At 37.2% G+C, this 25,851-nt stretch overlaps 1 protein-coding gene across 1 annotated transcript in view; it reads right to left on the bottom strand.

The window, feature by feature from the left end:
• The window catches only part of hs6st3a (heparan sulfate 6-O-sulfotransferase 3a), a 30,959-nt gene extending 7,852 nt beyond the window's left edge, over positions 1-23,107 (bottom strand). The window contains exon 1 of the mRNA XM_084127912.1: positions 22,098-23,107. Coding sequence (XP_083984038.1) covers positions 22,098-22,621 — 524 coding nt within the window. The 5' untranslated portion in view covers positions 22,622-23,107. The remainder of the gene's footprint in view (positions 1-22,097) is intronic.
• Positions 23,108-25,851: the final 2,744 nt, after the last annotated feature.

Below are 25,851 nucleotides of genomic sequence, written 5' to 3'. Positions count from 1 at the left end.
AGACAGACAGACACACACACACACACACACACACACACACACACACAGACACACAAACACAGACACACAAACACAGACAGACACAGACAGTCAAAGACACAGACAGACAGATAGACAGAAAGACACAGACAGACAGATAGACAGACAGACACACAAACACAGACAGACACAGACAGTCAAAGACACAGACAGACAGATAGAAAGACACAGACAGACAGATAAAAAGAGAGCCAATTCTTAAATTATGAATTTTTGCACACCCCTGATATAAAAATAAATGCAAAAATTAGCAGTCTCAAAATACAGCACAAGGATCTTGAAGAACAGCAGTAACAAACCCTAACACATGTTAAGCCATTTCCTGTTGAGGAACAATTTATCACAATTGGTCGCTTAACCTAATCAGCGTTTCACCTCAGTCTGACGCACACACTGGGTTTATCGATCAGGGCGAGTGTCGACTAAACTCGATGCTTTGTCTCCTTGCATCAGGAGCGGAGCACCACAGAAAATCGATAAGTGCCAAAACAATTTTATTTCATTACCATTTAGGCCAGCAGCGTAATTAAAGAGCAGGTTCCATATGCTTACGTTAGCATACTTTCAACGTTCCCTTCTAAAGCAACGAGTATCCCTGAGAAAATCAGCCACGTTTAAGACGGTCACCACGGTTCATTTAAGGATAGCTTTCAGAAGCAACATCTGCTTTGGTGCTTCGTGCTCCACTGGGTTAACATTAACTGATGATTTTAATATCTTCTGTTTCACTAAGCAGGGTGTTTGCTTGAATGGAAAGCAGTTTCACAGCACATTTAAACTGCTCTGATGGTCCACTTTAGTGGAGGGTATTGCAAAAAGGACCTTAAAGGGGATAGTTCATCCAAAAAAGAAACAACTGTCATTTATTTATTCAAGTTGTTCCAAACCCGTATGACTTCCTTTCCTTTAAGGAACTTTTCTATGCAACTATAATAAATGAGGAATGAGGTTTTCAAGCTTCAAAACTGACCAAAAAACACTGTAAAAGAATCAAAGGTAGTCCATTTGACTTATTCTAGGGCCCTTTAAAATCCGTTTGATTTTTCTACTAATTCAGTTTTATTTATTTTTCACAAATTTTGTCTGGATTCCATTTTAATGGTTCAAATACATTTTATTGATCAAAAAGGATATCTAATCAATTGAATTCATAAGTGAAATATGAAATGTTTTGTTTTTGGAAATTTTGTGTTGCCTGTTTAAATTTTTCTGGATTCTTTGTTTTATGATTTACTATCATCAGAAATGGTGGTTATCAAAAGAATGCATAAAACTTTAACAATTTAATCCTCATAAAATGTAATCAAATGAAATCGAAACAACTGCTTTGATTTTTTTGGCGGCAAACAAAGTATAGTTTAAATTAAAACGTATGAAAAATTGTGTGATATTCTCTACGACAGGCTCAAGAACTGTGCTGTTTTCTGTATTTCCTCTACCGCAGCATAATCGGAAAGTGCGCATTACTTTCAATAGCATTTTCACTTAAGGAAAGCAGATGGCAGATTTTGCAGTCATCAGGCATGCGGCAGCTCTAGTCATATCATCAATTGCAGAGGCTGTGGCAGGAACAGCTTGCCATTTCCATACAGACAGCAAAGCATGAACGCCTCACAGGCGTTTCTGTCTCGATGTGCTGAGTCATCGGCCGCTCGCTGCCGTTATCGCCACTGCTTCAGGCTCTTGCATCAAATGAGACTGGATGTAGATGGAGAAAATATATAAAAGGGTAAAAATCAAAGCTAAAGACAACTCTTGTCATCTGGATTCACTTAAAGTCCCCCTGTAGTCAATAATTGTATCCCTTAAAACTCATCTTTGATCACAAAAATTATATATTTAAATGTTTTTCCCTTGAAAAACAACAACAACACTTGCCTTAAAATAGTTTGAATGTAACTCTACACCCTTGCCTCATTTAGTATACGTGGTTCTATGAATATGCTAATTAGCCCCGCCTCCACCCACTCACACCAGCTCAGATCCATTTTGTTGACGATCACATGCTGACGTGATTGGTTACAAGGTAGTTTGTGACGTCAGAAACACCAGCGATTTCAAAGAGCGTTTTTGAGTCTGTCTTTCGTTCACTGCAGTTTTAAGGAGAAAATGCTCCACAATGGTGTTGACTTATGAATTTGCATATGGTTTGGTCTTAAAGCACATTAAAAACACCACATAGACATATTTAACAATATTAAAACCTTGATTTTCACCACAGGGGAACTTTAACATAAAACGTTGAATGTTTAATAACCTCTAGTGATGATTATGCATTACAGCATTTTACCACTGGAGCAGATTAGTGTGAAATACTATTTGAAATTCTAACTGATGTTAATATAGCACATTATCATAATTCTATCTATCTATCTATCTATACACACACTCTTAAAAATAAAGTTTCTTTATTAGAAACTTTAACATCCATGGAACCGTTCCATTGCACAAAAGGTTCTTTATAGTGGAAAAGGGTTCTTTAGATTATTAAAATGTTCTTTGCACTAAGAAATTTAATTTTATTTTAAGAACTGTACACTGAAAGGTTATTTGGGGAACATAATTCAGTTTAATTTCAAATTCAAATTCTGCACACAATTTGTTAGCTGCTCAATGCAAATTCAGGAGGCATTCTCTGTTCAGAATAGTGCACCAATAAGGTGGGGCCATATGTCCGGATTTTAAGCCCCCTGTCCGGCGCAGCCTCAAGCCGGACACTCATTTGTCCTCCTTTTTGGAGTTTCGCTGAATACGCCTGAAAAAATCCCGCTCTAGAATCTTTATTGGGACGCAGCAGCATAGCGTCTAATGCCGTAAGATCTCTGGTCAAACAAATGATTGGCTGAAAGCGGTGTCAAATCAATATCTGATATATCATTGGTTGAAAACGTAAACAAGCCTCCACGACGTGGAGTCCACGTGCTGGCTATGTCATATCATAACGTTAACATGCCGAAACGTCAGACCTCATTTAATCCGGAATGGACAAAAGAGCACGAATTTGGCCGTGATGACCCTAGAGGAGCTGCTGTCGCCTGAGCTGTTGCAGAGGGTGAACTTTAAGAACTGAAATGTGTATTTATTTATTTTTTTCGCATTCATAATTTGTTTATTTATGTATTTCTGTTATTTCTAGAAGTCCAGAAATGTTATGTTTTCAGGCACTGTGCACTTTGCAAGACAGGTTCATCTCAGTGGTCAGCTTTTGAAATGTCTTGAATAAATGCAAATACTGTGAACAAACACTTTTTTGCCTCTTCTGTTACACATAGGTCTACATCAAGATATATCGTAGATCAAATTGTCTGGCAATGAATAGAGTAGGCTATTTCAGAATCACTGTATCATGATACCATCGATATGATGGACAAAATTGTACTGTAGTTGCGAGTACACCAGAGTCCTATGCAATTATTCTTGCCTCACTAAATGCTGCAAATTATCCTCCTTTTTGGTGTTATGGAAATGGCCACCCTATGCACAACACTGCCAGCTAATAGAGGACCTCTTTCTGAAGTGCTATCATGACAATTGTATATGATTTTGTTACTATTTATTAGTACAAATCAATCTCCGGTTTCACAGACAAGGCTTAAGCTAGTCCCAGACTAAAATACAAGTTTGAGCTGTTTCAACTGAAAGTAACTTGCACTGACATATCTTAAAATATGTCACTGCCATTGTTTTGTCTCAAGATGCATATCAGTAATATTTTTTTTCTAAGGCACATTTATAAAAGCTACTTAAATGTCCTAATTGAACTAAGGCCTAATTCTGGCATAATATGACACTCTGTGAAACCAGGCCTATGTGTATCAAAGTGTATTCATCAAGCAACTGGTGTTGATTCCCGCCTCCATCTCGAGATCCATTCTCCATGTCATCATCATCCTGTTAATAATTGGTTCTCGTGTAATTGTAATTGCAGTTGCAGTCTGCAGCATCCCTTGACAAAAGCCATCATATATCAAAAGATGCATTGTGATTTACATTATGAAAACCCAACAAACTCAAGAACAATTTCCACTACACATCTAACCATATTCATTTTCCACAAAACTGCATGGAGGACAAGATAGTGATTGTTAATTGCAGCATAGTAAATCAAACTTGATGGCAGCCTGTCACCTATTCACCAACAAGAGTTGCTTAGCAGCCAATTAGAGCCATGCTGACTTGATAGCACACAGCATTATACACTTTACAGGCACACTGTAAACCTTACATTTTACCATATCAATTTACAGCATCCAATGTCAGTTTTAACATTTTTAGTTCTGAAATGAAAATTCTGCCATTATTTACTCAACCTCATGTCATTCCAAATGTTTATGGTCCTTTGTGGAGCTTGACAGACATCACTAATACCCGTCATTGTAAGGAAAAGAGATGGAAGAATTCTTCAGCATATTAGTTCAGAAATACATTGGGAAAAATATCTCTTCAAGTATTGTTTATCTAACCTTTAGCAACTAAAGGCATCCGCACACTAAGATAATCAGGCCGATTTTGGGCCCAATTCTCCCCTTCCGATAATCCTATAAAGTCACGATTATCTTGATGATTCTATAGATTATCATATCAGATTTTCCTGTGGTGGGATGTGTGTGAGTTATTGAATCTGCTCGGAAGAACGTCGGGGCCGCATCGATCTCAAATCGTAAATTGCAAACATGCTGTATTTACGATCCCGAGGACAAACGTGCACGCTCTGTAGATTATGACGAGGAACCAAACGATACCAAATCAGAAAGCGAGCTGACGGAAGACGGAAGTCTCCACGACTTCATCCAAACCTTTTTCTATTTTCCTGCGATTTTTCTATTATAAGCAGTCCAAACACTATTATCGAAGATAACTATTATCTTCTTGCCTGTCGTCTGCCATGTTTGTTTACTCTGAAATCACGTTTGACCGCAAGAGATTTTGCCAGATTTCCTGCGTTCACAGTCAGAAATCTGGTTGTTTGTGAATGGAATCTGTTAGTGTGTGGTGTGCTTTCATTGTCACATTAGAGTGGCACTTCACACACCATAGGGACAAAAATGTTAAATCTATGATTTTTTATCGTCATGTTTGTGGTCTCTCATATTTAGAAAATCTGATAAGATTTTAAAAATGTTTTAGTGTGGGTCCGCCTTAACAGACTGCAATGTTCTTAACAAGCCACTCAAAACAAATTCTGTGTTTATTTCTAATAAATAAATAACTGTAGTCTCATCCATTCATTATTTTGTGTAGAGTACATTTTTCAAGAGTACCTGAAAACCTGCTGAAAACAGTTTCAAGATGATTAGACTAAAAGCTATAGAAGCTTATTTCCACCACAGAATAAAAAAATAAAATTAATTGTGACTTTTATCTCACAGTTCTGACTTCACAATAGCAAGATATAAGTTTGCAATTGTGAGTTATAGGCCTGGTTTCATAGACAGGGCTTAGTTTAAGCCAGGATTAGACCTTAGTTCAATTAGGACATAAGTAGATTTTATAAATGTCCCTTAGATAAAAACTACTGTTGTGGTGTGCATCTTGAGACAGAACAATTCAGTTTTTCTTCTTCTCAGAATTTAGAGATACTAAAAAAAACTCACAATTGCAAGTTTTAAAGTCAGAATTGTGATATATAAACTCACAATTGCAAGTTATAAAGTCAGAATTGTTATATATTAGCTTGCAAATGTGAGGAAAAAAGTCAGAATTGTGAGATAAAAAGTCGCAATTACTGTACCTCACAACTAGCAAACTCCAGAGAGAACTGACATAGACGGACACCATGTCAGAATTACAGCTCTGCCACTTTTTCTCTGACTTTCCTACTAGTTGCTTCTTAGTTTAAAACTAATCTAAAAGAGGCCAAATGTCGATACAACTGCCAGGGATCAGGGCTGAAAGAAATCAAGCCTGCAGTCCCAACAACACTTCAAATCTTCAACCTCAAAGGCAACAACAGATTTGTAATTTGCTGCGAGATCACAGGCTACACGGACTGCTTTAGGTGAATAATTCCACATTCACACCGATCTGATACTCCTGAAAAGCTGATTGAGGGATTCTCAGGAAACGGTTGAAGGGGGGAGGATTGGAATCCACTGCTGCTTCAATGTATATGTAAGGAGTGATTATAATCAAGGTATTAATCAATATTTTTCCTTCTAAATATCAAATGAGTTGAATGACTTCTCTGGAGATTTTACTTTGTTATAGAAGTTACCAGTGTGATTATTGAAATGTTCTTTTCATGTATTCTTTAATGTCTGTATTTGATATCTGAATGCAGTAACAGTGCTTGCTTATTCAGCCCAGATTCCAGAAATGAAATATGGACTTGTTTTGTGTTTGCGAAAGGTCTTCAACGTGTTAAAAGATATAGGGGTCATTGAAGCCAATTGTTTAAGGGACCATTTCTTTGTTAAAGCCTTAATTTCCAGTTAGACTAAAGTGTTGCTCTCCTTGAGAGAAAGAACGCATTATCTTGATGCGAGTCTTGAAGCTGACTTCTGCTGATGAAACTGCAAACTATCTTCAATAAAACCTTTCTTCAATTTATTATAATTCTGACTCCGAATCTTCTTTCAAACATCTGGTCCTTGGGTCCTAAACTGTTACCCCTAACAGGTGACATTTGAGTCCCCATGACTGATTACTGATATAATCAACAGTGTTTGACAGCTGACAATCAGTTTAGTGTGTAAAGCAAAATACATTATATAATAAAACGTTAATTTTATTATTAAAGTATATTCTGATGGAAAAAAAATCCCATCAAATTTGCATGTCCAATTACACAGTTACACTACCATTCAACTTTAGGGTCAATAAGATTTAAAACTTTTATCAAAGTTTCCACATAATATTAAGCAGCAAAACTGCATTGATAATAATCAGAAATGTTTCTTGAGCACCAAATCATCATATTAGAATGATTTCTGAAGGATCATGTGACACTGAAGACTGGAGTAATGATGCTGAAAATTCAGCTTTACCATCACAGGAATACATTACATTTAGAAAACAGTTATTTTAAATTGTAATAATATTTCACAATATTGCTGTTTTGATCAAAGAAATGCAGTCTTGGTGAACATAAGAGATGTCTTCCAAACACATTTGGCTTATACTGAAATTAAAATAGAATTAAATCTCATTTATAATATTTCTGAAATGCAAATAATATGTTCTGAATGGACTGACAGAAATTTATCTTGGTCTTTCTGTTCAACCCTGTTATGCAGAGACCTTCATTTAATAGTTAAAGTTTATTAGACATGTTTGCATTGATCCTCAACCCCATTTAAACCCAAAGTATTTTAATCGTAACAGCACTGGCAAAAATATAATGTCGATGACAATTACAGCTCCAGTACTTTGGGCCTAAAATTTCATCAGTATCCCTTCTAAAAGGAAAAAAATATAATTTTCCAGAAATTTTATGAGCAATTAGCACCATTTCTTTAGAGTGACTCAATAACACAGTGATATGGACCGTTATCTTTCTTGTTTACGGTGCATCTGTCTGCTTTAGTTTTGTGATTTGCTGTTTGTTAACAAGCAACTATGTGTCATAAAGTGTCCCCTATTCATATGATAACAATGTGTTCGCCATAGATACAGGTTAAAATTGGAAAGATTGCTACCATTCCTCCTACTGTATGTGTCAAACACATTTTGATAATGAGCAGCTAATGAGGGAACATAAGACACTGCAAAAGAAAAATGTGTTCCAACACATGCTAAAATAAGAAGATAGACTTGTTCACTCATTTAGCTCATTTGTGCAACAAAAGGCTTTGATAGGAGGTTTGCTTTGATCAGTTATCATTACGAATGAGCTGCAGACAAGACGTGCCGCTGTGATCCACATGGAAAAGCACACCGTCTACTCTTCGCTATAGCTCAAATGTGCGTCCCTGTGTGTTTGGAAAATATATACGTGTGTCAGCATTTTGACCACAGAGGTATAACAGCTAACCGGTTAAAAAAAAACAAAGAAATTCAAGAATGGGGCAAAGCCCAAGCAAAATGATTAAAAATAACCTAAAACAATAAATGTCTGATTTGAAAGTCGGCATGAAATGTAAGTTGCGACAGTCTTTTCTTCCCTATTGTGAAATATATTCAAGTGAAACGGCTTCTGGAACTAGAACAAAATGTAAATGTAAATTTTGTCCATGGGGAACATTCGGGACTGAGTGCAACAGTCGGGTTCCGGAAGTAAAAACTCCATTAATTTTCTCCATAAGGTAATTGTTTTTGAACGATAACTTCTAAACCTTTATAGACAGACCTACTGTGAGATACGAGGTTGTTAATCCACGGCATTCGCTTCTGTTGAAGCCGTCAGCCGGCATTATTTCAGCTTATTTTTAAATAATCGAGTTTAACAGGGGAATTCCTGGTGAAAAACTACACTACCCATGATGCTGTGCAGAAAATTACACTAATCAGAGAGTCCAAAAAAAGCAGCACGCTCCAAAATAGCTGTTTAGCTCCGCCCATTCCCATGAACCAGTACACTCTCAAAACACTGAAATGTTTGTATAAATATGCATATTTTGCAATAAATTTAAAATGTATTGTTTTTACAATACATATAATCAATATTTGTAAATTAATTTTTTTATATTTGTTTACAATTATGCTGTTCGCAATGCTTTATGAGATTGTAGTTCACCTTGTAGCTGATTGGCTTTGTTCAGGGCTCATAACTCTTTAACAAAGACTACTTTAAAATCCCTATGGGAAAAATTTATGGAAAAAAATACTTCCGGAACCAGCGCCGCCGAAAAAGTGGGCGGGCACTAATACACTCTATTGATTGGATGGTTGTTGTTTGCTATTGGTGGATCTCATGTGAGTGACAGGTTGCCCCGCCCTCGCGGCAGTAAACACGTCATCAGAGATGAGATGAGATGTCGTTGCAAGAGGGAAGGGAAGTTCATTTCCATTAAAGATTACGAGGAGGGCACATGAATTTAAGAAAAAATAATGATGTGCGTGGATAAATCATTTATAATAAATACCGCAATTTTCCATTAAAAATAAGTGTCCATTTTGATTTCATGATGACTTTTAAGGAAAATGCTAGCCTTTGATCCGTTCTACACATTGTGCAGATCATGGTTGAAGTTTGCGCTGATGTTTAGAGAAGTAAATATCTGTCTGGATGAATTATTCTGGCTCAGGTATCGTCATGAGACTCTGAGAGCTGTACTGAAGTGCTTGTCACACTGTGACCGATGAAATGCTCATGTTCAATGCCACCAGGGCCCCAAAGTAAACAGTCTGTGCTCGAATTTAAATTTCCACTCTGACGTTTGACACTTCATGCTTTCATGAATTTGTTTGGTTTAATAATGTCTTGCTTATTTATTTACTTGTGTTTTGAAACTGTTATCACTGCAGGACTTCAGCATTCGCTCACTAGGGAGCTGTCACAATCAAAACACAAGGGCCAACACAAGAGCACTTAAATATGAACTTATTCAGGTACAAATATATAAAAAAGGAAGGGACAGTGAATAAAAGTATTAGTCATTCAACTGTCTAGTTCATTTGGACAACAAAACTAAATTAACTTTCAAGTTATCGTGTAAAACTTTTGGTAACACTTTATTTCGATGGTCCACTTTTGACATTTTACTAACTATAAGTAATTTTGCAACTACATGTCAACTAACTCTAAACAGAGTATTAGTAGCCTAACAATGTCTGATTAATATCTGCTAACATTTTATTTTGATGCTTCCTGAACAGACAAACTACTGACTATATATTTTGACAATGTAAACTATTTTAACTGTTAAAAATCTTTTCTTTTTTTTTCATCCATTTAATGCATCCTTGGATAAAAGTATATTAAAAAGTGTGTGTGTGTGTATATATATATAAGTGTGTGTGTATAAATTTGTGCGTCGTCAGTAGATCACGCGCAGAACTTTCCACTTCCATCTGTGCTTTTTTGGAATTTCGTCTCACAATAATTTTCCCTGTTTAGTCAATTTGGCCCAAAGTTTGGTGAACTTTCCTATATTAATTCTGGAGAAGTTGAGGAATAATAGTATCTATCCTGCTTCTTCTTCTTATTATGCCCACAGTGTTATTATCTGTAACACCACAAAGTTGCAGAAGTTCAGAAAAAGTTTTCTGCAGGTTACTTCTGGACTGTAGAGGGAGTTTTGAGTTATGAAAATTAGAGTATGTTGTCATAGTACATCATGCTCGTATTTCTGAATACACACACACAAAAATGCAGGGTTGTTTCAACCCATGTTTGGGTCAAATATGGACAAACCCAACCGTTGGTTTAAAGGGGTCATCGGATGCCCATTTTCCACAAGTTGGTATGATTCTTTAGGGTCTTCGTGTAAAGTTTGTAACATACTTTGGTTAAAATTCCTCAATGGTTGTGTGAAACAACACCCTTTTTACCTCCTCAAAAACAGCTCTGTTCACAGCGACCCGTTTCGGGGCATGTCTCTTTAAATGATAATGAGCAACTGCTCACCCCACCTCTTTCTTCCATGGGGGGTGTCACACAAGACACATAAAACGGCAACAAAAAACGGCACTTAAGTCATTCTTAAAAAAGGAAGATGTGTTTGTAGTTTTGCCGACCGGATCCGGCAAAAGTTTAATCTATCAACTAGCTCCGCTGGTGGGAAAACGCTCTGGTTGGTTGTAGCGCTATCCTATTGCGTGCAGAGGGACTTTGAAAGGCAACCGTTTATCCCGCCCATCGGATTGAGCCCTGCCAATGGTGAGTTCCCAGACCCAACATCTTGATGTGGGTCTGGCTTGCCAGGCTAACATATATATGCAAACACCATATAAAAGTGAATTTTGCATCCGATGACGCCTTTAAAGTCCCCCTGTGGTGAAAATCTAATTTTTAATGTTGTTTATATGCCTATGTGGTGTTTTTAATATGGTTTAAGACAAACCATATGCAAATTCATAAGTCAACACCATTGCTGAGTATTTTCTCTTTAAATCTGCAGTGAAAAAAAGACAGTCTCAAAAACCACTGGTGTTTCTGACGTCACAAACTACCTTGTAACCAATCACATCAATAAGTGATCGTCAACGAGTGGATCTCTGAGCTGCTGTGAGTGAGTGGAGGCAGGGGTCATTTGCATATTCATAGAACCGCATATACTAAATAAGGCAAGGGTGTAGAGCTACATTCAAGCTATTTTAAGGCATGAAAAAAAAAATCAAGGAAAAAACGCTTAAATGTCATTTTGGTGATCAAAGATGAGTTTTGAGGGATAAAATGATTGAGAAATCATTTTACATTTTTTAACCCAGCAATTGGGTTTGTCCATATTTGACCCAAACATGGGTTGAAACAGCCCAGCATTTTTTAGAGTGCAGGATTTTGATTTCTTATGATATGATCCCTTTAGTAAGCAACCGATGAAGGATGTTCTTTGGACAGGAACAACATACAACTGCGGCAAGCTACAAAACATATATTCTCACACAATCAGTTTCTCTTGTCTCCCTCCCTCGCTCTCCCTGTCTGTCTCCTATCCACCTACACACGTATAAAACCGTGTCTTTCTGTCTCTCTGATAAATAGGCCTGCAAAGGAAGTGATTTCTCATGGCTGATGCCAACTGGTTGGCACTGGATTCCCGACTGACACTCAACTATAAAAACTGCACAAAGATGCTGACACTCTCTCTGCTGCCCAATTTGATCTGTGATACTATTAGAAAAACAAGCCTGAGCCAAACACTCACTCAGAGATTCCTGCTCCATCTGGCACTGACACGATAAACTACTGTTATAGACAGCAAATAATAATGTTCATATGCACACAATGAGCAGAGAGTGAATGCTTTAAATGATGATATATCATAGGGATTCACTAAAATTAAAATAATTTTGGCCTAGATCATAAGCCAAAAATTATTTTCATGCTATCGCCAATAACCAATAAATGGCTGATATGACAAATCTATACTTTTTTTGCATAAATAAATGAAAAATAAAAACAATTAAAAATAAAGTCAATAGCTGTAAGTGACCGTATCACATTATAAATGTACAGTATGGAAATATACATTCCTTTTGTACGAAGCCCCTAAAGGGACGTGGTGGTGGAAAAAAATTTGTGATGGGAGAATTTTTTTTTCTTCAAATCTTTTGCGTTCCCTCGCAAAACCTTTTCGTTCCCTCGCAAAGATATTTGTGTTCCCACACAAAACTTTTGCGTTCCCTCAAAACGAGCTTTATAATATAGGCTAAATGGATCTCTATGAGCAGGCGGCTGAAGGGACCGTCTGCAAAGTGCAATATAACCCAAAAAACGTGACTACAAAAATAGTCATTAACTTAAATGTTATAAACTGTAGTGCCACCCAATTCAGTTTACACATCAATGGTGTCCCACTGGTCATACTACACTGCTTTTGCACATTTTATATTATGACAAATATTCAATAACTTCACTGTTACACACCAAATTTAGTTCACACATAACTGCTCTAATGTTGGTTATACAACACTTAGTTTGGGAAGTAATTAACAAAACGCTACATTAACGTACGGAGTATTGAAGCACCGCCAGCGGGACATTAAACAGGAAGTGTTTGTCCGAGCTCACAACAGGTTTTGTGTGGGAATGCCAATATCTTTGCGAGGGAACACAAAGTTTCTCGAGGGAACGCAAAAGATTTGAAAAAAAAAATGCATTTTTTCCACCCCCACGTCCCTTTAGGGGCTCCGTACTTTTGAAATTTGCTAAAGATTACATTTAACAGTGTTATTAATTTACTACCGTTATAAAAAATAAATCTCTAATATCGTCCGATAATCAATATGTTAATGATATATTGTGCATACCCAATATGATACAAGGCAGTGATCATATAAAATATTTAAATGGATTTTTAAATAAATAACTTTCTATCTCATGCTTTTATAGACTGGAAAAATGTAAAAAGGTGGTCGAAGCAATATCCATATACATTTTTTGATTCACAGCAATAAAAGTTCTCTTATTCAGATTTTTTTTTCTTTAAAAAATTGTCTTAGAAAAGACATACTTGTGGTGCAGAACTGGATAAATTATGGATTTTTTAATGAATAATTAATTACAGAAATTAATTACCAGTGTAATTAATAAGTATAAGTACAATTTAAAAGCATGTATGAAAACATTAAGTGCATTGTATCAAATGATTAATTTAAATCTTAGAACTTAAAGCTACAGTCATTAGTTTTTCCTCTTTGTCGCCATCTCTGTTCGAAATCTGCAATTGCAGTTATTCGCAGAATTATCAACTTTATGCGTGTTGTGCCTCGGCACGGCACAGCGCGGATGAATCCAATGATTTGAGGACAATGTGAGGCTGTCAGTGTTAAATCACACTGATTAAATATAACGATTGCTTCGCTTATATCATATCACGTCAAACCGTGCAAATTATACTTTGTTCTCAAATTGTTAATGTTAACAACATTAGCATTGCGTGACTACATTTAATGCCCTTCTGATATTATCCTTGTTTTCGCATTTTACAACAGGTGAATCTCCAGTTGTCACTGGTGATTGTCGTTTGAACCTTTCTGGATCCGCCATCAAATTGATAAGTTTAATTATATCAAGTGCTGTGAGAAAAGGCTATAAATCTCCACCTCCAACATCCTCACGCAATATAGCCTACTAGCCGAGACTCCTTCTTTATGTGTACAGATGTGATGTAATGACGCAAAGACATGCTCGAATTTCCAGCAGAAATCCACCAGTAACACTGGAATTAAAAACATTATCACAAGCTTACCGTTTTGAATCGAGCTAAGGCAAGCAGATAGTTTTGAACACTGGCTGGTTATGTACTTGCTCAAAAATTTATTTTGGATAATTTTGAACCCAAAAAAGTTACGGACTGCAGCTTTAAATCATAAATCTGAATTTAAATGCTGAAAACCAGATAACACTTTATCAATGAGAAGGTACATAAACTGAATTTAAGATAACTTTTTGTGAAAACTAGCATTATTGTTCTTCTTAAGTTATTGTATCTTGTTTTAAGAATGTTTAGATATTTTGTTGACTGTAAAACAAGACAACATACTGATTAATAAAGCTATTATTTTTATTATTACTATTTTTTTTTGATAGTGTGGCAGAGAGGCATGTGCTTTTTTTAGTGGAAAAGAGGCCACAACTTTAAGCAAAACTAGCCAGCTGTGTGTGTAAGTGAGAGAGAGAGAGAAAGTGAGAGAGACCTAGGCTCTGAGACTATAGTACACACATATCAGTTTCACTGCAGCCCGTACACTGTGCCTCATTGCTGATCCCAGACCTGAGTGCAGTCTATTCTTGGAAAACGATGGAAACCCCAGGGGATGCAAGTCTGGAAATGGAGTAAAAGGAGAATTTAACAAAGGGAGTGAGAGAGGCGTTGTGTGTGTGAGTGTGTGTGAGAGCAGTGTGTTCATGCATATATTTGCTCCTGACTTTGCATATCCAAGGACTCTGAAACTAGATAGCATTTAAGAGCTCCAGCACCAAACCCCAAAGGCTCTTGGACCAGATTCAACACACCTCTGGCATCAAGCTCTATATGTACTGCACTCTCTGCATATCTCTCTGCATTGGCTCTTAAGTTGATTGGTGGCCACATCACAGTGTGTTTCAAACTTTACAATATATGAGCCGTCTCGAAGTGTTTAAAGGTACGCTGTGCCACCGGTCCAAAATTATTTTATTGTCACAAGTGATAGAAGGACAATCGTACAGACTGGCCTGATGACATTTGTGTCCAGTCATTGAAATAAAATATATATCATAAATATATTTCATTTTGCACAATGAAAAGAATCTTTTTGCCCATGCCATTTTGTGAATGATTATGAGGATAGCTGAATCAAAGTAAGATCTCTGCAATATGCGAATTATTCCTACTAGAGAGATTTCAACAATATCTCAAAATATGCTCAGATGTGCCAAGAAAATATGCGCAGTCAAAAAATGAACTCAAAAATGTAAATGTACTAATTCTCATTACCTAGAGCCATATCTTCTCAAGACCAAGTTACCTGGACAATGCTATACATACATGGCATACTGTAGCTCTACATTCTTAAAATACATCAACGAATGCTATTTGTTTTCTGTTAAAAAATTTGGGGCGAGTACATTTTTTTTAATAAAGAAATGAATACTTATATCCAGCAAAGACACACTCAATTCATTGAAAAAAAGTGACTGTAAAGACATTTGCAGTGTTACAAAAGATTTATATTTCTTTCTATTGATTGATACTTTCAAAGTATTATTTTTTTATCAAGATGTATCATCAAATATATATTTCTTGAGCAGCAAATCAGCATATCAGAATGATTTCTGAAGGATCATGTGACACTGAAGATCGGAGTAATGATGCTGAAAATTCAGCTTTGCATCACAGGAATAAATTACAAAATATTTTCAAATAGAAAACTGATATTTTAAATTGTAATAATATTTCACAATATTGCTGTTTTTACTGTATTTTTGATTAAATAATTGCAGCCTTGATGAGGATAACAGACTTTAAATAAAAAAATCTTAACACCCTGAATTATTTGAGGTAGTTTATATCTCATTAGGAATGTTGAAAGAAACGTCAGAGACAAAGTTTGATACTTTAAGGAAACGTTACTGAGAACTGATTGAAATAAATGTGCTTGCGAAATAACATTTTCTGCTGAATAAAACTGCAAAAAATTTGTTAAGTATTACAAATCGACATGCTTGCATATTGAAAACAGTTCTGGAGTGCTGGTGCCAGTGATGGGTATCATCTCAGCCTAATTTTCATTATAAACCTCTCTTTCTCTGAATCCTCAAGAGATGAAAGGGCACGACATAAAAAAACACATTAAGAATAGAACCACGGGAGCTGATGGCAGCGATCCCCAGAGCAGCGGGAGGACACACAACTGGTAGCAAGACAGAGACTTTGCATAAATCTGGATGGTAATCTCTCACTCAGATGATGAGATTGCCGCTCTCGCTTGCACTAATCTTTCTGAAGGAATCCGAAGATTACAAACATCTCAAGAATACCTTGCTGGAAGCGATGGCTGACTCTGATTAGTGTCTGACGACAACAGAGGCTTAAACACAAGTTTGATAGTAGAATGGATTTAGCACAAATAGACAGAAGGGGGTAGAGAAAGAGATGGTGGAATGCATTTAGTTCAGTCATGAAACTGTGCCTCTGCTGATTCAGCAGCCAATGAGATTGCTTGCACAACATTTAAATAGTCTGGTTCGGTTTTCACTCTTCCTCTGAGACCCTCCACCTCCCCCAGCTCCACTTGCCTAGATCTGCTAAGGGATTTATGTATGTCTATTCATACAGCAGCAGCGTATCTTACATGCTCACGGCAGTGTGTCTGACTGTGTATGTATTATCAGTAGCAGATATAGTCCACCGAGACCAAACACATTAGCATTGTCATATCCATTAACTTTTTCCCTGCCATTGACATACTACAACTATTAAACTGAAAGCTACTGAGCAAATACAGATGGCAGAGCACTGAATAATATTACATATTCAAAATTCGACTCATCAATATCCATGAAATAAACACGTTTCATAACACGTAACACACACTTATTGCGACCCGTTTAAGAGATGCATCCTTTTATGGTAAGTTAGAACAGGCTTAACTGTAACCGGTGACAAACAATAACAACTCAGTGAAATAATCAGCTAACTAGCCCTTGTGATGGATTTTTTAATTAATCAACTTTAATTAATCAACTAACATTTGTTTTTCTTGCAGGAATGACATTCATATGCTTTTAAATGTTTCCAAACTCTTTGGGGAAAACTTGTGACTGAGTGTGTGTGTGTGTGTGTGTGTGTGTGTGTGTGTGTGTGTGTGTGTGTGTGTGTGTGTGTATAAATAACAATTAGGGAACTGAAACTAGACAGATGACTAGTTCTCAAACCTTGTAATTAATCACAGTTATTTTTGCTTGTGCCAGTGACAGGGGGAAAAGGTTGGGGCTTTTGAACCAATTGAACCAATCATATTGAAGGTGACATGTTAGTTTTATTTGTTTTCTCGATTCTATAAAAACTGTTGTATCTGTGTTTTTGGGTGGGATTCTCAATGGAATTTGTCTGAGATCCTCCGGCCTTGCTTCTTGGGACTAATATTAATGCTAGAAAGCCTATGCACTTGGCAGGATAGTCTGGCGACGCCCCCTCACCCCAAGAGGGCGCTGTAATGGGTCTTCTGAAATAATACAGCATCTCTGGATCCACAAACAAGCGAAGACGAAGATCTGCATAAACCAGAAGGAGCAGACACAAGTTGTTTATGCACAAGTAAGCTAACCTGATCAGCACACATTTAAAGGGACTATGTATAGCTTTTTAGGTATTTTATTATCTAAAATCAATATTTTTATTAATAAATATGCCCTCAATGGTGTACAAATACCTATGCCAATGATCAGACTAATCCTCGTAAACGAAGAATTTATTATCTTTATATACATGGGACGGGTAGGTCCACGGAGGCTTCCATGTAGTTCCGCCATCTTGAAAAAGTATAATAGCAGAGAGGGACAAAAAGTACTAGGCCAACGCGTTTCCACAACGCGCTTTCGTTCAGAGCCAGCGTCACGTGACTGAAGCCAGCAGAAGCGGAGGAGCAGAGCAGAGAGACGCGCTTGTCACTGCCACGGCAAGTTTAAAAGGATGCACTGCACGGTTATTTATACACCGTTCATTCATACATATGCGGAGTCACAGGATAAGGAGTCCTCGTCGTTGAAAAAGTCCTAAATCAACCGTAAAAGGAAACGTGACCGGAGATTACAAAAACAAGGGTTAATGTCGGGATAGCTAATGCAGGAGAAAGCTTTCAAAAGAGACGCTGAAGTTGCCTGCTTTCTTCTCGACAGGTAAGTCAATGTTACGGTCTTAATTACAAGCTTTTTTTTTTCATTGCTTGGTTGTGTACTTTATTATATAGACAGTAGAACATTTATAGTTAAAAGTTAAACAGGCTCTTTGATGAATAGCAGCTATTGAGTAAAGTAGAGAATGTGCTGATGATGCACTGTAAAAAAAGAAAAGTTGACTTAACTTAAAATTATAAGGCAACTTGCTGCATAGATTTTTTTGAGTTGACTCAACTAAAACATCTCTATAGTTGAGTTGACTCAACTATAACATCTCCAGTTGAGTAAACTATTTGTTGAGTCAACTCAAAAAATCTGTGCAGCAAGTTGCCTTATAATTTTAAGTTAAGTCAACTTTTCTTTTTTTACAGTGTGATGATATCTAACAATGCACGTACTTCCAAAAATATAACGAGTAAAGAAGGCATTACTACTTTTTTCGTTGTTACAAGTTTCAGTTTGTTTTAAATAACAAACCTGTTCACCCGAAGAAAAACTCGAAGTGCTATTATAAGACATCCTGTCATAGCTTTTTGGTACATAACGGCAACCGTTGATGCAACGCGCATTTGAAAAAGTGAGGCGCTGGAGAGCATTATTCGTTTGAATGCAAAATACAATTTCACCACTAGATGGGAGAAATTCCTACACAATGTCCCTTTAAAGGATTAGTTCACCCCAAAATGAAAATTTCCTAATAATTTACTCACCCCAATGCCATCCAAGATATCCATGTCTTTCTTTCCTCAGTGGGAGAGAAATTATGTTTTTTGAGGAAAACATTTCTGGATTTTTCTTCTAACAATGGACTTCATTGGTTACCATCGTTTTTAAGTCCAAATCAATGCAGTTTCAAAAGTCTTTGAAGTGTTTAAACAGGCTGTACGCGATCACAGCTGAAGAAGAGGTTGTTATCTAGCGCCGGCGTGACCTTTCAACGTGATGACGTAGCTCAATCCAAACTATTGAAGGTAAAAAGTCTATAAATTATTATTATTTTTTTTAAATGACCTATCGTTTCGCTAGATAACAACCTCTTCTTCAGCTGTGATCACCATTTTCAACTACAAACGGAAAACTTGTTATGCATTTTGGGCGTTTAGTTACGCGACAACAGTGTTTTGGGGGCTTTTGAAAACGGGATTCAAAGTGCACGTTTTTGAAAACAGTAATGGTATTGTCTCTGTGTAAACTACAAAATTTGGTAAAACGCTGACGTCATGAGCATGTGTATTACATGTTCAGTCCATAGGCGTGTAGTGTTTCTTTACAAAGTGACATTGCCATCTACTGGCCTGGCATGCATTATACAGCGTTTTTAGTCGTTTTCGCAGATCCATGTGAACAGGGATTGTTTTAACAACGTTGTCGTCTATTCGCAAAAAGCGCAAAGGAAAAACTTTTTAGTACATCGTTTTCATGTAAACATACCCTTATTTAACTAATGCTTTAAGGTTCCTTTCTTTGTTGCATTCTTGTCAAAGTGTCAGCCCATTGTGGTTTTCCCAATGGTTCCTTAGGGATATTAAAGAAGGAAACAACACAAATTGACAATGCAGCAAGACTTCTAAATATTGCATAAGCAGTTATATTAATGGGAGACACCAACAAAACATGATTCTATTGTGAGAATACCAAGCAGTCTCTATAAAGTATATAGGACATGCTGCACTCCTTCATGCATTGCTAATGTAATGCCTGTAGTGCTCCATTTCCAAACATGCCTGATGCCTTATGCTGTCTTTTGCATATACACACACAAGGGCCAGTCTCTCACACACAGAAACCTGCACCTCACAGGTCATGTCTTCTCCAGTGAATGCACACATGAACATGCTTTCAGCAGTCCTGCATCTTTACTTACAACACAGTATCTCAAATGCCAACACAATAATACATAATTATAGGGGAAGTGTATTTCAGAAGCACTTGTCTTCACAAAGTACCCAATAAAAAGATGCCTTAAGTTGGATCTCAGAGCTATCTCTCTTGTCTCTCTCACATCTCGTTTTGCCTTTATCTGCTTGAATGCTGGAGTGCCTGCTTGACGAGGCATCTCGAACGAAAGGAGGATTTAGAAGATGAGAGATTCAGTGTGTGTGCATGTGTGGGGAGGGGATTAATATTCTGAATCGTGGAAGCAGATGGGATTTTTTTTCACTATTGTCTGCCGTAGACCTCTCGACGTAACACGATCGTGTAATTGAAACCACATCCATTGTTGCATTCAGAAAAGTGAGAAGCTGCGGTGCAATACATAGTGTTCCACTGCCTTCTGCACTTTGCATTACAATATTTCTACAAGCACATTTTTTTAGCCGAAGCAACTAATGAAAAATGATTTAATCAACTCAAAACAAGATCTTAACAGGGTGCCACAGATCACGTGCAGTTGATAATGCAGTACTTTGGCTGTTCTTGCCCATAATAGCATTATAATGAAAGAGTGTACAAGCCCTGTGCAGTCGATCAACACCTTTGACTTGCTCAGCTGAGAGTATCGATTTATGTTCTGTGGTAAAGAGACCTTTTAGAAGACGATTATAAACATGCTTGAAGAAGCTCTGCAAGGCCAACTGAGACGAGTGGGGTAATGAGAAGGAATATTCATGTGGCTGCAAAACACATAAAAATAGGTGTGTATCCCATAGCCCACTGGATTTATTAGCATGTAATAGGTCAGGCAACCTGAATGTTTAGCGGCTCTGCCCATCAAGACAAATCTGTCTCACTGTGATCAATGAACAAGTCTTAAAAGGAACAGTTCACCCAAATTCATAATTTGGCATTCTTGCCTGTGGAAAACAAAAGAAGAAATTTTCCAAATTACATTGGACCACACTGAATTTCATTGTTCTCTAAGTACATGGTAAGAGAATGTTCATTTTGGGGTGAACTGTCCCTTTAAATCTTATTAATGTACAAAACATACATTAGACATTTCATTCCCTTTTAGTTTAGTTTGACATAAGCAGTTGTGCAACATATTTACAGCTGTCTCGCACTCAGTCGCACACATATTCAAAACTGTACGACTCAGAATGGCCCGTGCACTGCAGGGAGCTGATATTCACAGATGTGGATCATTTTTAGACTATGAAGAATCCAAACTCATGACACTAGCAAAAATATTGCAAAGCATTGACAAAAAAAATAAGATATATTCTCTGTCACCAACACTTAGCTTCCACACTATGCAGATATAACACTACTTTATAACAACTTACATTTTTACATATGCATAGGCTTTTCAAATCAGCTACAAACTACGGGCCTATATTCATATTTGAGTTTTGTAACATGAAGGCGAATTGTAACACCATCAGTTTAACCAGTTAGAAATGAGTTAAAGGGGTAAAATCACTATATTACATTAACCCTCTTGATTGAAGTGACCATAGAATTCTGGTAGGCTAAATTTTGATTACCCCAATAAATCCATGTACAAAATGTTAAAAATCTTTGTTTTACATTGGTGTTACATCTCACTCCAGTAGTGAGGTAAGTTGTAACATCAGCATTGTTTGTACTTATTATAATAATATTTCAATTTGTAGCAAACAAATATGTGAATATTTTATTTAGGGTTGCAGATATGAACATTTTGGTTGATAACTGATAATTCTTTATATTTGAAAGTCGATAACCGATGGCTGACAAATCTAAATCCAAATTGTAGTCTATATGACTGACTTGCTCTGCGATTTTTAAAAAAAAATAATGTTTAATTATTACATTTTTTACTTGCTCAACTGTATTTTCCTTTCTGAAGTGATTCCAATCATATTTCAAGCTATTCAAAAACATCATGGCGAACAGTGCACATCTAAAGTGTCTCAGCTGAATGAAATAATCCATTATCTGCTTTCATATATCGGCCAAATTTTCTTATCAGGCCCATAACAATAACATTAAAAATGAACATATATCAGTCAATATCGATACGGTGGCCGATATATGTGTTTTATAAAAGTTTGAATGTATAAAGGTAGCCTACTAGAGTTAAAGATGTTAAAACAAGTGTTACACACCGCCCCTGAACTTCTGATGTTTACTGGTGCTGAAAGTTATTTTAAAGTGGCACCAAATGAACTTTTATTTCGTTTGTTCGCTTTTATTGTGAGCTACTTACCGCCTGTTCAATGGCGCATCTTTCTTTTGCTTTTTATTCATCACAGCAGGAACACAGGTCGTGAGCTCGGTCCAGTCCGCGTGCAAACCGCAACTCCAGCCCGTGGAGAAGCGCGAGAAGAGCCAGGACTCCGCTTTCCCGGGACGGTGGCAAGTGCATTTCTTCTGGCCGGAGCGGCAGTCGCACGGGCGTTCCAGGTGGATGTTCCGCACCAGGTGTCTCCCGAACGTCGTTCCTCCGGTCTTTTGGATGTGGAGGAACACGATCACGTCGTTCCCCTTGATGTCGAAATCCACGTGGCGTTCGAGGTCTTCGCGCGTGAAGTTGAATTTGGACTGGAATCTAAACGAACCGTCCTCGTCCGGATCCGGAGGCTCTCTGGGATATTTGGAGAAGGGAAAACTCTCTCCATTCCCAAACCGACAGGACGTGCTCCCCGCTGGACAGATGTACTGATAGCCGATCATGACAAATAAAACGGTCAAAACAGGAACTAAAAGGAGTTTGTTGGATTTATCATCCATTGCAGTGGCAATGAACTGGAGGATCACGCCATTGGTGATGCTGTAGCCGCTGAATGAGTCCTTCAGGTGCTTTATACGGGTGATGCTCGCAGGCAAAGTCTGATCCGGCACAGAACAAGAACACAGCGCCTTTAGTTAGATCATAGTTACATAAAGGTCAGTTGGACCGTAAAAATTGTAGACAGAAAGGAAAAACAAGCCTTGCGTTTCCTCATTGTACTAAACTGGGAAATTACAGCTTCATAAACTACCTGATATAACAAATAGTGCAGGACTTTGAAAACCCATTTGCAGTGCCGATTTTCTTAATGTTTGACGTCAATTGTGTCCGTCCTCGTCCCATAGATTATAACGTAAGGCTTAGATTAGATCCGGACTCATCGCAAAACACATCCAGATATCCGTTCCGTCGCTCTGAGGTCAGCGCTGAATTATTGCACTGCTTTGTGATGCGGTTTCCTCTGAGATGAGCTTTACGAAGTTGAGTTCCTGTTGCAACTTGAGAGAGAGAGAGAGAGAGAGAGAGAGAGAGAGAGAGAGAGAGAGAGAGTCAGTGGGTTCATTGGATGAGAGCCTCATATTGGGTATATCTGACAGATCTTTCATTCAAAAGCAACTAAAATTGGGCAAATGTAGAAATATGGGTAAAGTGTAGTGCTGTCAATTCGATTAATCGCGAAAAATCTAACAAAAAAAGTTCATATAATATGAATGTATACATAGGCTACACATACAGATATATTATATAAACAAACTTTTATGTTAGATGTGATTAATCACGATTAATCAAAATTGACAGCCCTAGTAAAGTGGGAGAGTTAGGCTTCATTCCCATTATATCCATATGAGTTTCCTTAAATGGTAAAAGTAATTACTAAATAGATCTTTTGGAAGCAAATAAGTTGCTTTCCTATGGTGATAATGTCACATCGAGGGGATGTGGCAGTGCTCAATTCACAACCACTGGCAGGGAAGGCACTGGTAAGGTAAATGACAAAGATCTGAGGTAAAACCTTAATATAATGTCATAAAGTAAAAGATCATTTAATGTTATAAAAGAAAGGATGATTAAGACAATGAGCAAGATGTTTTTAAATCAGAGAAGGGAGAAGTGAAGGGGGCTATAGGAAATGTTTCATAATAATGAATATTTTAAGGGTAGCCTACTTATTTTTTTTCATTTAAAGGGGTGGTTGATTATGATTTCACTTTTCTTGCGTTAGTTAGTGTGTAATGTTGCTGTTTGAGGGAACGCGATTTTTGGATTATCATGACAGAATATGCTAATCAATGACTAGAAGACAGTTAACTCCACATCAGCTTCATACATTTCAAAAACCATTCAGAAATGTTGTTGTCACTTTTTGAGTCTCTCCATCTTTGTCTGTCTTTAGTTTGAACATAAAAGGCTAAAAGTTTTTGAAATGTTCAGGACACAAGCTGTTGTAGCTCCGCCCCCCGGTGCTGGGAGCAGCAGCTCATTTGCATTTAAAGGGACAGACACAAAAACGGTGCATTTTGGCTCACCCTCAAAAAGTGACAATTTTAACATGCTATTTAAAAATATCTGTGGGGTATTTTGAGCTAAAACTTCACATACACACTCTGGGGTCATCAAAGACTTATTTTACATCTTGTGAAAGGGCATTATACCACCTCTTTAAATTGATTTGACAAGTGAATATTTCAACATTTATGCAAGCATTGGCAATAAACACTCAAACTATATTTACTAATATACAAGCCTTAAAAAAAAGTTTCCCGCTTTGTGTCCTACTTTACCAGTATTGCCTGAAAAAAAATCCAGGGTTTGGCCAGAATAGGGCTTTCAGTGCTTGGCATTTCTTCATTTTTGCTTTTGACTACGAGACACTCTAAGCTTTTAATTAAAGTATAATGCCAGGTTTTCCTGCATTTGGATTCTAATTGAAAGTGCAAGGAAATACTACTAAACCTGTTACAATACTCCCTGGTCTCCCTTACTCTAAATAAGCTCATAGTTTGAGCTGTGGTGCAGAAGGTAATGCCTTGCTCCTGACATATGAAGCACTGCTGGAGCTTGTGGAGCCTGTGGTCGCGCTCGGTCTGGGTCATGTCCCACTTCTGTTCTCCCTGTTTGCTTCTCCACTGATCTAACAAATAAAGGCGAAAAGCTAATAAACAAAGTAAAAAAAAAATATATATATATTACAAACAACATTCAGGCATAAAAGTGACCAACTGCAATCCATAAGCATTGGATGGCAAAGTATAGTAACCAAGATTTGTGCAAATAACAACTTAGAAGCTCATAATACTTGATATCAATAATGCAAGATATGATACCTCACCTACTTCCTTTAAAGTGCCTCTATTATGCTTTTTCGAATATTACCTTTCATGCAGTGTATTATAGCTGTTTGTGAATGTAAATGGTCTGCAAAGTTTTAATGATCAATGATCAAGTGCACAACAAATAAGGTTATTGTCTCCTTAAAGAAAGAATAGATTCTGAACTGCCGAAACGAGTCGTCATTAATTCCAGTCTCACTTCCCATTACATACCTACTTAACAATGTAACAAATTTGCATAATGCCACTTCATTAGCTGCCTGCGAAGTTGCGAACGACATCTACTTTGACCATCAAACACTGTAGTTTCAGTTTAGGCTTGGAGAGTTTGGTTCGTGTTGTCGACATGTCGAGAAGACGCTGTTTTCTGCGCTGTGAAAGCAAATCCACTTTGCATGCACTTCCAAAGGATGAGGACTCGGCTTGAATTGATACGGTATAACCGTCACCATTGTTACATTGTTATTGTATCACTGTGTATCAAGTGCTGAGGAAGCCTCCAGAGCTAAAATTCAGAAATGGGAATGGGCGTTTCTTTTCCAACACGCACTGTAAGCAAAAGACCAATCACAACAGATTGGGCCATCCGACCAATCAGAGCAGATTAAGCTCTCGGAAAGGAGGGGTTCAGAGCAACAGGACCCTTGATTAAACCATTTTCGGTTTAATCAAGTCCTTCAAAAATTGAATCAAGTCCTTCAATACAGTCCTTCAAAACAAAATTAGGAACCTTTAAAATAGCATAATGGGGCACTTTAAATCCACTGTCATCGTAATAATATATTATATGATTGTATTTTGAATAGAGTACATCATTATTCTGGAGGGAATGATAGTTGGTTGTTGATGGACATCTCCAAGCTTTAAATATTCGAAGGCTGATTAACATTAAAAGGACA

Source organism: Abramis brama, assembly GCF_963993115.1.
Source record: "Abramis brama genome assembly, chromosome: 11".
NCBI classification, from domain to species: Eukaryota; Metazoa; Chordata; class Actinopteri; order Cypriniformes; family Leuciscidae; genus Abramis; species Abramis brama.
Note: the sequence above shows the minus strand (reverse complement) of the source record. Positions and strands in the feature narration are given on the sequence as shown.